This window comes from Sus scrofa, chromosome 14 (genome assembly GCF_000003025.6).
Source record: "Sus scrofa isolate TJ Tabasco breed Duroc chromosome 14, Sscrofa11.1, whole genome shotgun sequence".
Taxonomy (NCBI): domain Eukaryota; kingdom Metazoa; phylum Chordata; class Mammalia; order Artiodactyla; family Suidae; genus Sus; species Sus scrofa.
This window is the reverse complement of record NC_010456.5, coordinates 47,256,562-47,271,550: the sequence shown is the minus strand read 5'-3', so window position 1 is coordinate 47,271,550 and position 14,989 is coordinate 47,256,562. Positions and strand designations below refer to the sequence as shown.

At 57.4% G+C, this 14,989-nt stretch overlaps 2 protein-coding genes across 11 annotated transcripts in view; both read left to right on the top strand.

Annotated features, from left to right (window-relative positions):
• Positions 1 to 2,464, top strand: part of TBC1D10A (TBC1 domain family member 10A) — a 32,454-nt gene extending 29,990 nt beyond the window's left edge. For both annotated transcript variants that reach the window (XM_021072299.1, XM_021072300.1), the window contains 3 exons: positions 669 to 858; positions 952 to 1,106; positions 1,623 to 2,464. In XM_021072299.1, the coding sequence (XP_020927958.1) occupies positions 669 to 858; positions 952 to 1,106; positions 1,623 to 2,108 (831 nt within the window). In that variant the 3' untranslated portion in view covers positions 2,109 to 2,464. The remainder of the gene's footprint in view (positions 1 to 668; positions 859 to 951; positions 1,107 to 1,622) is intronic.
• CASTOR1 (cytosolic arginine sensor for mTORC1 subunit 1) lies at positions 4,822 to 9,646 on the top strand. Of its 9 annotated transcripts, none has more exons than XM_021072301.1 (9): positions 4,822 to 5,106; positions 5,691 to 5,761; positions 7,199 to 7,386; positions 7,471 to 7,603; positions 7,871 to 7,994; positions 8,431 to 8,544; positions 8,709 to 8,791; positions 8,906 to 8,977; positions 9,108 to 9,646. In XM_021072301.1, exons 1-8 carry the CDS (start codon positions 4,994 to 4,996, stop codon positions 8,929 to 8,931), a joined length of 852 nt encoding a protein of 283 aa, XP_020927960.1. In that variant the 5' UTR covers positions 4,822 to 4,993; the 3' UTR covers positions 8,932 to 8,977; positions 9,108 to 9,646. The 9 variants fall into 9 exon arrangements, 8 of the variants coding, with proteins under 8 accessions (XP_020927960.1, XP_001929205.1, XP_005670862.1 ...); XM_001929170.4 differs by having other exon boundaries at positions 8,883 to 8,977; XM_013983045.2 differs by lacking the exon at positions 4,822 to 5,106 and adding an exon at positions 5,121 to 5,473 and having other exon boundaries at positions 8,883 to 8,977.

The window sequence follows — 14,989 nt, the reverse complement described above, 5'->3', positions numbered from 1 at the left end:
CTGGGCGCTGGCCTGAGACCCGCCCCAGCCTGGATGCCCTTTGGGGCCTCTCTTGGCCTTACTCTCTAAGCCACTCCTGTCCCCACTTAAATCCTTCCTAGCCTTTTGTTGCTTTCAGGCTGAAGTCCCAAGGCCTGCCAGGGTCAGGACTCCTGGGCTACAACTTCTTGGTTCCACACTCCCTCCATCTCTACCTCCAGCCGTGTGGCGATTGAGCAGGATCGCGGCTCCTCCAGTGCATCAAGTTCCTCCCTGCTCAGCCTTGACATAGGCTTAAACCTTTCCCCCCTTCCTTCCCCTGGTACCTCTTCTTTTCCCTCCACTTTCAGCCCTCTGGAGCCTTCCTTGACCTTGACAGGTGGGACCTCTGGCACACGCTTACCCAGTGTTCCTGTTCCTGCCATGTTCTGGGCACTTAGGCCCCTCCCCTCGTCTCTTTGCTTCTGTGATTTCTGTCTCTCTGCCCCTTTGCTCTACATGCTCCATGAGGGGGACCAGCTGTGTCTGGATTGCTCACCTTTGTATCCCAGCACCCAGCATGAGGTTGGCACCCTATAGTGTTTGCTTCCTGAGGAAGGGATGAATGCCTGCCTGGAGTTGGGAGCTGGGACATCCTTCCCACCTTGGCTGCTGTGGTCCCACAGTCCGGTGGCTTCATGTCTCCCCAGGAGGCCATCCAGCTGGATGGGGAGATCCTCTTCTCGCTGCTCCAGAAGGTGTCTCCTGTGGCCCACAAGCACCTCAGCCAGCAGAAGATTGACCCCTTGCTCTACATGACAGAGTGGTTCATGTGTGCCTTCGCCCGCACCTTACCCTGGAGCTCCGTGCTGCGTGTCTGGGACATGTTCTTCTGCGAAGGTACCTCTGTCCCTAGTCCAGCCCATGAGGGCCTCTATTTCTAGAGAAACTCCCTAAAGGGCCCCTCGCACTCACTGCTGGCTCTCCATGCAGGAGTCAAGATCATCTTCCGGGTGGGGTTGGTGCTGCTGAAGCATGCGCTGGGCTCCCCCGAGAAGCTCAAAGCCTGCCAGGGCCAGTACGAGACCATTGAGCGGCTGAGGAGCCTCAGCCCCAAGATCATGGAGGAGGCCTTCCTGGTCCAGGAGGTACAGTCCACATCTTCCCCCCACCACTGGGAGGGAGGGGAAGACATGAGGGTCTTTTGAGGGCCTGGTAGCCCTCTGCCCCCAAGGCCTGGTGCTCAGCAGCCCAGGATTGTGCACAGATCTCATCCTTCTGTCTGCATGAGAAGAACAGGCACAGAGAGGCCTAGGTCTTCAGGAATATGAGTAGATGCAGCTCATCACCCCCCTTCCTCCCTGGCTCCATAACCATGGTTTTGCTTTATTTTCCCTTTTTTTTCTTTCCATTGTGGATTTGTATCTGGGGCTGAAATGGGGTGACACATAGTTAGGCAAGTAGACTCAAGAGTTGTGGGGAGTTTTCTCCTCTGAGGCAGTGAGTATAAAACTCCTGGCTCACCTGGCACTCAGGGACTTTTGACCACCACTACTTTAGTGACCAGGGCTGGGACAGCTGAGGGAGAGCAGGGGCCCAGGCTGGGGGGCAGAAGGGGAAGGTTCTTCTTCCTGGTGCCCACCTGCCTGTCACCACCCCTACAGGTGGTAGAGTTGTCAGTGACAGAGCGCCAGATTGAGCGCGAGCACCTCATCCAGCTGCGGCGCTGGCAGGAGACCCGGGGTGAACTGCAGTGCCACTCGTCGCCCAGGCTGCACGGCGCCAAGGCCATCCTGGAGGCAGAGCCTGGCCCATGGCCCACCTTGCAGCCTTCACCATCCATCCGCCTGCCTCCGGACGCCCCCCTCCCTGGCTCCAAAGGCAAGTCCAAGCCATCCAAGCAGGTCCAGAAGGAGCAGAAGGAACAGCGGAAGCAGGCGAAGGCGAGTGGGCAGCCAGACAAGCCCACAACCACAAGTCAAGCCAAAGTGGTGGCCGCTGCTGGAGATGCATGTCCCCCACAGGATGTGCCCTCGAAGGACCCAGGCCACCAGGACCCAGCCCCTCAAGACTCAGCTCCCCAGGACACAGCCCACCACCGCTCCCAGGAGAGCCTGACATCCCAGGAGAGTGAGGACACCTACTTGTAACCATGGCAGCTCAGGCCCCGGGGCTGGGGTCTCCACACACCTATACAGTACATGGACTGACTTCAGGGCCTGCCCACCCTCTGAGGGCCCGGTCGCCTGGTCGGCAGGGAGTCTGGCTGGCCCAGCACAGATTCTGCCTGAGCCTCCTTATTTATTTTCTCCAGAGTGGAGCTTGGGCAGGCCCAGCTGGGGCAGGCAGAAGTGGGTGAGGCCTTGTTTGGCCCCCTCCTCCTGGAGGCATGTTCTCCGGGACCAGGGCACTGATGTGAGGGGAGAGGGAGGGATAAAGGGTGGGGTGCTCTTTGTGTAAAATAGAAACATGGTTTTGTACAGAAATAAACAGGCTTGTGTAGAGAGCTGGTGTGCAGCTAGGGACTGGAGAGGGGGGTCTGTTCCCCGACCCCCGCTGTGCTCAGCATTCTTCTCCATACCCTGCAGAGGCCCCATCCTGGTCCTAGTGCAGCACTAGAGCCTTTCTGGGAAGTACCTTTGCCAGAGGGGAGGCCAAATCTAGGGCCCGCTCCTATTCCTGGCCCCTGTATCCTCTTATCCTGTCCCCTCTGACCCATGTTCACCATCTGCCATGGATGAGGGTCACTAGTGCTGGGGCAGAGCAGAGCCTGCTCCCCAGGCCTTGATCCCTGCCCATCACCGAAGGGGAGGGGTTCCTTAGGGAGGTCCTTTTAAGGGTCTTCCTCTTCTAAGGTCTAGCCTGGATGCTATTTTGGACCCCAATAAGGTAATGAGTATTCATTCTGGGTTGGGTGCTGGTGCCAAGAGTGAGGGATCATGAATGCCCTCACATGCTCATCCCAGGCCTCCATCAAAAGCAAAGGGGTGTGGGGCCAAATCTGTATCTTTGATGAAAGGCTACCTGCCATGTAGCATATGCCAGGCTGGGCTGGTTGTGTCACATGCCTGATCAGGTAGGTTTTATTATTGTCCCCCTTTTATGGATAAGGAAACAGGAGCTAAGTGGGAAAAATGAAGCTGATCCAGATTTGTACCCAGAGCCCCCAACTACCTCTCCTGACTTTGCCATTGAAGGCCCAAGTTGGCAGTAGTGTCATAGCTGATGACTGGCAAGGGTGAGGACAGGGTGTCCCTGGGAGAGGCCCCCCTTCTGCTGAGGAAGCAGCTTTTCCAGTCAAACAATAGTGACTGTTCTTGGCTGGCCACCAAGCTGGGCTGGGCAATGGGGGAGCAGGGAGGCAGGACTAGAGCCTCCCTGGGAGCTTTTAAGCATCTCAGGGCCTCAGCCTGGAACATCTTGTCCTGGTACAGCTGGGGATACTGAGGCCTGAGGAGGTCAAGGGTCACATGAATCTGTCAGGGCAAACCACACCCTTCCTACCTCCTGCCCCTTACCCCTGTGGCTTCCTACCCCATGTACACCTGCCGTCAACCAGATGAGGGGCTCAGCCTCCTGAGGACACCTCCCACCCCCTGGCCCTCTAGGGGTCTGGCCAGGATGTGGTGGCTGCAGTGTTCCAGCAGAACCCACCAAACTGGTGAGTCCAGGGAGGGAAGGTGCTGCCCCACTACTAGCTGCGTGCAATTGCCGCCACCCCCCACCCCACGCCCGCCCGCCCCAGCAGGTAGGAGGCCTGCTCAGGCCTGCTGGGACCCAATCAGGCCTGAGGCCTGCTTTAACCTGCTTGGTTCAAAGCCTTGGATCTGAGGCCTGAGGATGTGCAGGCCAGGCAAGGGCCCCTGGAACATGTCCCATCCTGCTGGGAAACCAACCTAGGTGTGCTGATGTCTGCTCAGCACTGGGGTCTTTGCAAACCTGAGAGGCCTGAGCAGACCCCAGCCCTAATGTTGAAATGAACCCAAGGTGGCACTAACAAGCTTCAGATCTGGGGGCCTCCTTGGACATGAAACAAGCTTAAATGTGCTCAGGCCCAAGTTCTAATGACTGTAGGCTTTTAAGTCTGACTACACACTGGGCTCTGGATGCATGGCCCTGCCCCCCAAAGTTTGAGCTTTGGGCATTCCTGTCCCAAATACTTAAGTCTTAAGCCTCAAATGTTAGTCCAGACTACCTTCAGCTCCCTACCCTACAGTGTATTGCTCAGAGGTAGCTGGGGCCCTCCCCATCTTTGATTCTGGTGGGGAGCCTTCTACTCTGAAAGGTGGGTGAGAGGAACAGATGTGGGGACCACCAAGTTCAGGTTGGGTTTCATCTTGTTAGCCCACTCACAGGGCTCACAAAGCTTGGAGGGGTTTGTATCAGTGCTATCCTGGGCTGTGGAACTTTTTTCACTGCCACCCCAGCCAGTTCTGGTGGCCCTGCCTCATGCTAAGCCATCAGAGGAAGGAGAGGGAAAGGTGCCAGGACCCTTTATTGGGACAGAACAACAACGTCTCCTAGGTTGCACAGTGGACCCCTACCCACCCATGTTTCAAGGATTTGGGAGCAGTGTTCTGGTCACAGCCGAGCCCCGGTTCATCTTGTGGCCCTCCCAAGCCTTGGTGAACTTAATCAGAAGGCCCTTAGTGCAGAAAAGACCCCAAGCCTCCCCGGGCTCTCCGGAGCAGCTGCGGGAGTCCTGCGGAAAGGGCGGAGCCCGGAGTGGGGGAGAGGCATGGGCGGGGCCTGGAGGACGCGACGGGGGTGGGGTTAGGTGGTGATTCCGGAGCCAATGCCGAAGGGGCGGGGCCATAAGGGGCGGAGTGAGTCTCTAGCGTTACAAGGAGGCGTGGCCACCCTGGATTGGCCCCCAGTCCTGCGCGGCGTGGCCGTCAGGGAGCTGGCGTGGCTGGCGGCTAGGACTCTGCGGCGCAGCGGCTCCTTTAAGCACCTCCCGGCACCGCCCCCGCCGCCCCGCCCCCGGCACGGCCTGGGTCTGTTTGGCCGTGGGGTCGGGTCCGCGCGGACCGCGATGGAGCTGCACATCCTAGAGCACCGGGTGCGGGTGCTGAGCCTCGCCCGGCCCGGTCTCTGGCTCTACACTCACCCACTCATCAAGCTGCTCTTCCTGCCCCGCCGAAGCCGGTGCGCGTCCGGGTCCGGGCACAGAGGGGGGTGGGCTGCACTGTCACTCTGAGATGGGATCGGGAGATTAGGACCTCCGCGGGGCCAGCGGGAGCAGACAGGGAGAGCGCTCCCCGCCCCCCGCTCCCCACCGCCGCCATCCGGCCTGGGCCTACCCTCCCTGGGACCGCCGCCTATCCGGCTCGTGAGGCCCCCTCACAGAGCTTGTTAAGGCGCAGACAGCCTGGGATGGTCAGTGCTTAACTCCTAGTGGTTTCACATGGGGGCATTTCTTCCTGGCAACTTCGGAGAACTTTTTCCAGCTGCCTCTCATCGGGTCAGAGGGGCTGGTCTAAGGGGGCTCGGACGCCCGGGACTGCCGCCTTGGGTGAGCCTCTCCTTCCTCTTGGAATGCTGGGCAGGGGCTTCTGCAGAGATCTGGGCGGAGGAAAACGGTTCGCAATTCTGGAGATGGGGCCCACGCCCCACTGTTCTGGGGAGGAAATTGAGTCTGGAGGGGGCAGGGAGACGCCCAGCCGGGGTGGGGGGTGTCTGCCCGCCCCCTCCGCCCACCCAGGCTGAAGATGCTCCCTGCCCCCACCCAGGTGCAAATTCTTCAGCCTGACGGAGACCCCTGAGGATTACACGCTCATGGTGGACGAGGAGGGCTTCAAAGGTGGGGACTGGGCTGGGGAGGGTGAGTAGGGGAAGGAGGTTGTCCTCCCCTTTTTGCAGGATTCTAAGAGAATGCTAGGATCTAATGTACCAAGAGTTGGGGCCCTGAAGGCAGATGATCTGGGTTCCAGTCCATTTCCACTACTCACTGGCTGTGTGCCCTTGATCAAGTCACTTCCCCTCTCTGAGTTGTTTATTTCGTTTTATGTAAAATGGATATAGTTACGGTTCTGATCTATTTGGCCCCATGAGGGTTTTATAAATGGGGCAGTGTGTAAAGGGCATTTAGCAGCCACAGACCAGCAGCAGGGCCTCAGTTACAGCTCTGGGGCAAGAATCAGGCTTCTGTGGCTGTTCTTGCCCCCCACCCCATTATTTCCCCTTGGGCTTCACTCCCTGGTGTGGGTCACTCCCTCCCTGACTGGTCTGGGAACTCCGAGAGTCTGAGGGTTGGGGAAGGAATGCAGGAGCCGGCAGCCAGCCCAGGGCAGGATCCTACGGGGCCTCCTAGCTGTGTTTGGGCGATTAGCAGCCACCTTGGCTGTGGCCCATGTGCTGGACTGGACACCAGCCTGGTCCCTCCCTGATCCCTGGAGCTGATATCTGGCTTCTCTCCTGCCAGCTTGACCCATCCTTACAGGCCTGGAGTCTCTGGCCAGCCAGCTGGGGCTCCCTCCCTCCCCTACAGGGCTACTTAGTTTCCCTATTTATGCTGCGGAAAAGTCTGGGTCTGCTAACGAGGAAGGCATCTCCCAGCCAACTTGGACTGCTGGCTCCCCCTGGTGGTACCACATGGTGTAAGGCCTCTGATACTCAGTGCATACATACTCAGTTTCTGTAGGAGAAACAGGCTCTCAGAAGTTAAATCATTTGCCACAGGTCAACAGAAAGTAAATGATGAAGCTGGGATTAAAACCCAGGTCTGTCTGAATTTTGAGCTCCAATTTTATTTTATTATTTTATTTTTTACCTTTTCTAGGGCCACTCCCGCAGCATATGGAAGTTCCCAGGCTAGGGGTCTAATCAGAGCTGTAGCCACCAGCCTGCGCCAGAGCCACAGCAACTCAGGATCTGAGCCGCGTCTGCAAACTATGCCACAGCTCACAGCAACGCCAGATTCTTAACCCACAGAGCAAGGCCAGGAATCGAACCTGCAACCTCATGGTTCCTAATCAGATTCATTAACCACTGTGCCACGACGGGAACTCCAAGCTTCCATTTTAACTGGGAAGTTTCAATCCCTGACAGGCCAACACCCAAAGCACTTCTCAGTCTTTGCATATATGCAGGTCTCAGGAGCAGAACTTGGGGGAGGAGGACAGCTCTATTTTCCAGAGTGGACCTTACCTTGGTAGAGCCCTCCAAAGCGCAGACAGGGAAACTGAGGCCAGGGGCCAGCCCTACAGGCCCTGACTGGGTGTGTCCCCCTGCCCCACAGAGCTGCCCACGTCTGAGTTCCTACAAGTGGCCGAGGCCACGTGGCTAGTGCTGAATGTGTCATCCCACAGCGGCACAGCAGTGCAGGCTGCTGGGGTCACCAAGATTGCCCGCTCAGTAATTGCACCGCTGGCTGAGCACCACGTGTCCGTGCTGATGCTGTCCACCTACCAGACAGACTTCATCCTGGTGAGTTTCCTGCAGGTGCTGGGGCAAGGCAGGGTGGACACGGGTGCCTGGGGACCCGTGTATTGTGTCATCTTTGTGGCCCAGGTGCGGGAGCAGGACCTATCCGTGGTGATCCACACACTGGCCCAGGAATTTGATATCTACCGAGAGGTGGGCGGGGAGCCTGTTCCTGTTGCCAGGGATGATTCCAGCAACGGCTTTCCCCGTGCCCAGCATGGTGAGGGTCACCTCTGACACCCAGGCCTGGTGGGGGCTCCTCTTCCCACTGGGGCCCTTCCCTTTGTGGGTGGGTCTGTGGGCTTGGGGAGACCAGCTGACACTGACCCCCTCACAAGATAGGGAGACACGGCAGGGAAACTAAGGCAGATTCCGGTATGTAGCAAGTGACCCTACACCTAGCCCAGGCCCCCTTTCTGGCTGGCCACCAGGGGGCACTCCAGCCCACAGTCTCCCTTTCACCCACCACCACCTGCTCCCTGAGCAGGGCCCAGCCCCACAGTGCATCCCATCCAGAGCCCACAGAACCGCTTCTGTGTCCTCACGCTGGACCCTGAGACACTGCCAGCCATCGCCACCACCCTCATCGATGTCCTCTTCTACTCGCACAGGTGGGCCTTGTTTGTCTCTTTGATCTCACAGCTTGTTCCCTACGCTTTGTCCCACCACCTTCCACCAGTCCCTTGGCTCTGCAGTGCTGTACCCTGTTCCATGTCTGGGGTTCCTGGCAGCCTGCAGTGCCCACAGGCCCTTCACTGAGGTTCAGGCAAGGTCCTGGTGCTGCAGCTGGAGCCCTTCCCTTTGGGGTGGGCAGAGCTACTCCTGAAGTGTGCCCTGGTCAGGCCCTGTGGTCCTGGGATCCTGCATCTTTGGCACAAGTAGGTTCATCCTCCTCCCCCATCCCTACCCATGGCATGGGGAGGAAAGTGGCTCAGGGACATGAGCATCTTCCCAGGGCCACCTGTGCCAGCCCCTTCCCAGGGGTCTAGAGGCCCACTGGGCAGAGAGGGAGAGGGAAGAGTGCCTGAGCCTCCTATCCCTTCCCAGTGGCCCTAAGGAGGCAGCCTCTGGCAGTCCTGGATCCAGCTCCATCACCTTCTTTGCTTTCTCCCTCATCGAGGGCTACATCTCCATTGTCATGGATGCTGAGACACAGAAAAAGTACGTGACCCCTGACCCCAGGTGGGCCACAGACCCTAAGCCAGTCCCTAAGAGGAAGGAGGTGGAACATCAGACTCCAAGGTCATCAGGCTGATCTGCTCTGGGGGCTCACAGTGGGGCAAGGAAGAGACAGGGTACCCTGCCCACCACCCCTGCCTCCCCAGGTTCCCCAGTGACCTGCTGCTGACCAGCTCCTCGGGGGAGCTGTGGAGGATGGTGCGCATCGGCGGACAGCCCCTGGGCTTTGGTGAGGGCTGCACCTTGTGTGTCGGGGGCTTGGGAAGGGCCAGGAGGGGGGCATCAGGGTGATCCACATGGACCCCCTCCTCCACCCTCAGATGAGTGTGGGATCGTGGCCCAGATTGCAGGTCCCCTGGCTGCGGCTGACATCTCTGCCTACTACATCAGTACCTTCAACTTCGACCATGCCTTGGTGAGCACCACCGTCTGGGGCCAGGGCTCCTGCAGGGACACTGAGGCCCAGGAGGGGGCCCAGGAGGTGGTCCCAGTCAGGCCAGGAAGTTGAGCAGCCGTGACACCTTCCTCTGTCCACCTGCCCGCAGGTGCCCGAGGACGGCATCAGCAGTGCTATCGAGGTCCTCCAGCGCCGGCAGGAGGGCCTGGGCTCCTGAGCAGCAGCCTCCGGCCTCTCCCCTTGCCCTCAGGCTTCCAGAGATTTCTCGAATATTTCCTCAAGCTCTGGGACATTCCTGCTGGGGGATCCCTCCTTCTGCTCTGTGTATATAAGCTGTGGGCAGAGCACCGGCTCTCACGTGGACACACGTGTCTGCCCCCCACAGGGGAATACGGTGCTCAGGGCTTCCTCCAGGAAGCCCTCAACCCATCACTCCCTGCTGGGCCTCGGCGTTTGCACATTCCCTGCCTGAGGCCCAAGCCTTCCCCCTTTCGGTAGCCCCGTCTGGCTGGCTGCTCCTGGACAGGGCCCTGATCTCCGTTCTGCCTCGGGCTGGGGGTTGCCTTCCCTGGCCAGGTGAGTTCTGACAAGTGCCTCCCCTTCCTGGGACCACCAGAAGTATTTTTACATCTCTCTCTCTCTTCCTTTTTTTATCAACTTGTTAATAAAGAGCTTGTAGTGAGTGGGCTGGGCTGTGGTCTTTGGGGTTGTTCAAGCCTTGGCCACAGCTACTTTGCTGCCCCTGGGGGCCCCTCTGCCTGAGATCCTGGACTCTCCCTGTGCAGCTGGCTCAGGCCGGGATCGCCTCACCTCCCACCATTCTCACCTCCAGAGCGTAGGTGAACCATTGCCATTCTCCAGATGAAGGACCAGAGGTGGGAGGTGGAGTGACTTAGCCAGGGTCCTATGGTTCCTGTCAGGGCTGCCTGGCTCTGGGGTCCAGTCACTTTCTTCATTTCTTGCTGCTTTTGAATAGTCTACACGGTTCAGAACAGGGGCAGAGGCTCCTGGACCTTCCTGCTTGGAGCTCCCCCAGGCTCCTTGCCACCTTGGGTGTGGCTGGCCTGTTGCAAAACACCCTTAAGGGGGGCCCCAAAGCACCTTTTCTCCAGGCTGCTGCCTGCTTTCTTTTGGACCACACCTGAGTTCTGGCTGTCCCTCACAGGAGACTGATCAGTTCTTGCCACCAGAGCTCCCACTGGAGCAGTGGTAGGAGGGAGCCAGGCAGAGCGGGGACCTGGGAGCCCACATGCTGGGCTTCACCTGGCTGGGAGGACAGGACAAGGACCTGGAGGCCACCTGGAGCCCACTCTTCCTGTGATGGCCGCATGCTGGGGTCAGAGGCTCCACACATCTGGGCCCAGGTTTCCTGCCACAGAGGGGCCGCCTCCCCGCTCTGTGAGCTGGGACTCCACCGTGGCCCAAGGGGGCCCCACAGACGCTGGGGAGGTTATCAGGTGCCCTCAGCCTAGGCCCGCCTGTGCCCAGGAAGGGAAGAAGGGTGTGACTTCGGCGTACTCAGAGGTCTTGGTGGCTCCCCAGAAAAGCCAGAACCAGGCCAGGCCTCTGGCAGTGCGCCCACCCTGCCCTGGGAACCCGGGGGCTGCAGATCAGAGGAGCAGGGAGCATAGCCCAGCCCGGTGAGTGAGCTGTCGGGGACCCTGGGCCAGCCTCTTCCCCTTGGCCTCAGTTTCCCTGCGCATTGAGACCCAGGAGGCAGCTCCTTTAGGACCCTAACCCAAGGGCCCTGGGAAGGGGACGTTTATTTGTAGTTTGTCTCTGGGCTCGTGGGGCGGGGGGTGTTCCTGCTTTTCTCCCTGGGCTTTGGCTCAAGGGATGTCCTGGGCTGAGATGGGACCAGAATTCTTGGGGCTGCCTGACCTGTGGCTAGAGAGCCTCTGGCCGCATGTCCAGCTCTGGGAGTCTGTCCTTCTCTCTGTCCACTTGTGAGTCATCCCAGCTTCCCATGTCTGTTAAAGTGGGTCCTAACTTGGCACAGGTTCATTCTTGGGGCTGCCCTCTGGACTGGTCAGGATAGGAAGCCACAGGCACGCCTGGTGGGATGATCTGACTCGGACCCAGGCCTAGAAACCAGCATACCCACTTGGGTCTGTGCCTCACATGTGTAAGCTTGGGGAGGGTGCTTAGCTCTCTGGCATTAGGGTCCCTGGGGTCACTGGACCAGTTCAGCCTCCACAGATTACAGATGGGGAGACCTGCTGTGGGGATGTCAGGAGACCCAGACCTTCTGAGGGTTGGGCCACAGGGTTTGGGAGATGCCTAGAGGACATAGCATCTCTGAAAAAGAGATGTAACCCTGAACTTCTAGCACAGTTGGTGCTCTGGGTGCCCTCAGACAGAAAGTTGTCAGGCTGCCCAGGCTGAGAATCCTGGAGAATTCTAGGACAAGGGAAGTCAGTCTGGGCAGCCCAAGTCTGGGGTTGGGTCATTCATAACTGGGCCTGGGGACACTCGCAGGCACCCTGAGAGCCCTGGTCCACCTGATCACCTCAGCGCAGCCACTCCTGAGCACCAGGGTCGAGGCTCCAGACCTTGGAGCCTGAGTCCTTGTCCTCAGGAAGATGCAGTCCATGTCCAGGGAGGGCTCTGCCCATGGTCCCTCTGCCTGACATCCGGCATCTGCCAGGAGGATGTGAACCTGTGGGGAGGTGGGGGCTCTTGGGTGGGTGGGGGCAGGAGATGCACAAGCCCCAGGAGGGAAGAGGCCGAGGCTCATTTCCACACTTTCATACCTCCTCAGTCCTCGAAGACATTCACGCAGAAATTCAAGATTTAAAGTCCTCCCCCGACCCCTGCTGGTCTGGGCCACGTGGGTCCAAAGCTGTCTTCTTTTCCTGTGCAGAGGGAAAATAAACCCACGCCCTCTCCGTGTTGTGCCCCAAGATCCCACTGGGTGGGAAGGGCCCAGCAGGAGGCAGGAAGGGCAGCGCAGCCTGCAGCTAGCTGACAGAGTCCGGGGAAGCTGCTTCCCTGTCTGTACATGGGGGAAGGGGAGGGGGTGTGCTCCATTCATTCATGTGTGCAATTTCACACAGGGAAAGCGAAGCACAGGGAGGTGAAGTGATTTACCCAAGGTCACACGGCTGGGCACCGGGAACCCAAATGTAAAAAGAAGGTCAGTGAGGTCAGGCGTGTCCACAGGGGCCTGGGGAGATTCCCTGGGGGAAGGGACACTTCAGCTGAACCCTGAGGGACGGGGAGGGTTTTGCAAGATCCCTCGCAATCCCAGTTGTCTGCGTTGGTGGCTGGATGTCTGCAGCCAGTGGCAACAAGTGCGTGGGCAGGCACGCGAGGCCAGGCCCTGCCTCCTCCCTGACCCTGGGCAGGGCTGAGCAAGCATGTTGGGCAACGGTCACGGTTTGTGTCTCACTTTCCCAGGCGGGCCTTGGTGCCGGCTTCCTGAACCAAGGAGTCTCAAATGGGGTGCCCAGAGCTTCCTTCCCAGGGGGTTGCTTATGGTGTCACCTGGATGGGTATGCCGCCTGGGTGTGTGCGCACCCGCAGGTGCAGGCCTTCATGGGTGTCTATAGGCAAGTCTGTTTTGGTCCCAAAGTGTGTGTCTCTCTGTCTACATGTGTGTCCAAGTGTTGGTGTGTCCTTGTGCCTCTGTGTCGGAGGTCTGGATGTCTGTGGCCGAATGTGCATCTTATTACAGATAAATATCAGCTGTGTCCCTGGCTCCGTCTCTGCATGTGTCCCGTGTGGCTAAGACGGGATCTTGTGCCCACGTGTGCATGTATGAGCCCTTGGGGCACGTTTCCGTGTGTGTGTGTGTGTGTGTGTGTGTGTGTTTTGGTCTCTGGCTGTCCGTGTGTGTGTGTACACATCTGCATCCTTTGTCTGCACATGTGTGCCTGTGTGTATCCTCTTGTCCACTTTCCTTGAAGCCACATCCCTCAGGGACCCCTGCTTCTCCTGATGCCAGAAGGCCCAGCTCCCTGCAGCCACCAGAGGAGGGGTGAGCTGTGCTGCCCAAACCCCCCAAGCTCCAGCTCCTCTCTCTGCCCTCTACCCCTGGCTGCTCCACTCCTGCCTCTCCCGTCTGCCTCCTCCCTCTCTGCCCACTTTGTCTCTGTCCCTCCTCTTCTGCCTGTAGCTCAAAGCAAGCCTGTCCCTGCTTTCTGTCCCCTGTGCATGTACCCCTCAGCCTGGGGTCTCTGCAGTGACCCAGAGATTGACTCCGGCCCCCAGCCCCAGTGCCCTCCACAGCCCTGGACCCCACACTTCCCAGGGCCCCAGTCAACCCACGGTTGTCCTCCCCTGTGTGGCTACCCTGAACTTCCGGCTGGTCTCCCCGCGTGGGTCTCCCTCTCCCCTGGCTGCAAGAGCATATCTTCTCCAGCACAACCTTCCTGTGTTCCCACCTCCCCTGCTCTGCCTTTGACACTCTCGGCCTGGCCCAGCTCTCCTGCCTGCGCTGCCGCTCCAGGCCTCACCTTATTCTTCTCTCCGCAGACCACGAGTATCTGCTCCAAGCAGCTTCCAGGCCCTGCCCTGCTGGCACCCTCTGGCCTTTTAAATTTAGGTGAGCCTCTTCTAAGTTGACTAATAAGAGCCCTTGGACAGGTGCTAACTAGGCAGTAACATAGGAGAGGGTGTGGTAAGTCCTCTGACTCTCTCTTGCCTCTTTGTAGCTGATTCTCTGCTTTCCAGTCCAGTCTCTTGGTTTTCATAGAGTTGTGTTTTTAAGCTCTGCTTTAAGCTTTTTAAAAAAAATTAAGATGAGTTCCTGTTGTTGTGCAGTGGAAATGAGTCTGACTAGTATCCGTGAAGGTGCAGGTTCGATCCCTGGCCTTGCTCAGGGGGTTGGGGATCTGGCATTGCCGTGAGCCATGGTATAGGTTGCAGATGTAGCTCAGATCCTGTGCGGCTGTGGCTGTGGCTGTGGCTGTGGTGTAGGCTGGTAGCTGTGGCTCTGATTCGACCCCTAGCCTGGGAACTTCCACATGTCGCAGGTGAGGCCCTAAAAAACAAACAAAAATTTAAGATGAAATTCACGTAATATACAGTTAACCATTTAAAAATGAATAGCTACCACTTCACACCAGTCAGAATGACCATCATTAATAAGTCCACAAATAACAAATGCTGGAGAGGGCGTGGAGAAAAGGGACCCCTCTTGCACTGTTGGTAGGAATGTGAATTGGTAGAACCACTATGGAAAACAGTATGGGGGTACCTTAGAAAACTATGTATAGAACTACCACATGACCCAGCAATCCCACTCTTGGGCATATATCTGGATAAAACTTTCCTTGAAAAAGACACATGCACCCTCATGTTCATTGCAGCACTATTCACAATAGCCAAGACTTGAAAATAACCTAAATGTTCATCGACAGATGACTGGATTAGGAAGATGTGGTATATATACACAACGGAATACTACTCAGCCATAAAAAGAAAAATTAATGCCATTTGCAGCAACATGGATGAAACTAGAGACTCATACTAAGCGAAGTAAGTCAGAAAGAGAAAGGCAAATACCATATGATGTCACTTATATCTGGAATCTAATATATGACACAAATGAACCCTTCCATAGAAAAGAAAATCGTAGACTTGGAGAACAGACTTGTGCTTGCCAAGGGGGAGGGGAAGGAATGGGATGGACTAGGAATTTGGGGTTAATAGATGCAAACTATGGCTTTGGAATGGATAAGCAATGAAATCCTGCTGTATAGCAGTGGGAACTATATCTAGTCACTTAGGATGGAGCATGATAATGTGAGAAAAAGGAATGTGTATGTGTGACTGGGTCACTTTGCTGTACAGTAGAAAATTGGCAGAATGCTGTAAACCAGCTATAATGGGAAAAAATTAAAATCATTAAAAAATAAAAGTGAATAGCTAGCTAGCTCAGGGGTATTTAGCACATTCACAGTGTTGCGCAACCATCACCTCTCTCTGGTTCCAAAACATTTTCATCACCCCAAAGGAAACCTCGTACCCAGTAGTTGTCACTTCCCATTCCCCCTCCCCCACGCCCTGGCAATCACCAATCTGTCT

What these genes read in the sequence shown, in the direction of transcription:
- CASTOR1 (XM_013983042.2), top strand. Translation starts at nt 4,994, where the DNA reads ATGGAGCTGCACATCCTAGAGCACCGGGTGCGGGTGCTGAGCCTCGCC. An exon ending in TTCCTGCCCCGCCGAAGCCG is followed by an intron (nt 5,107 to 5,690) that starts GTGCGCGTCCGG and finishes GCCCCCACCCAG; the next exon opens with GTGCAAATTCTTCAGCCTGA. An exon ending in GTCCTCTTCTACTCGCACAG is followed by an intron (nt 7,995 to 8,430) that starts GTGGGCCTTGTT and finishes ATCCCTTCCCAG; the next exon opens with TGGCCCTAAGGAGGCAGCCT.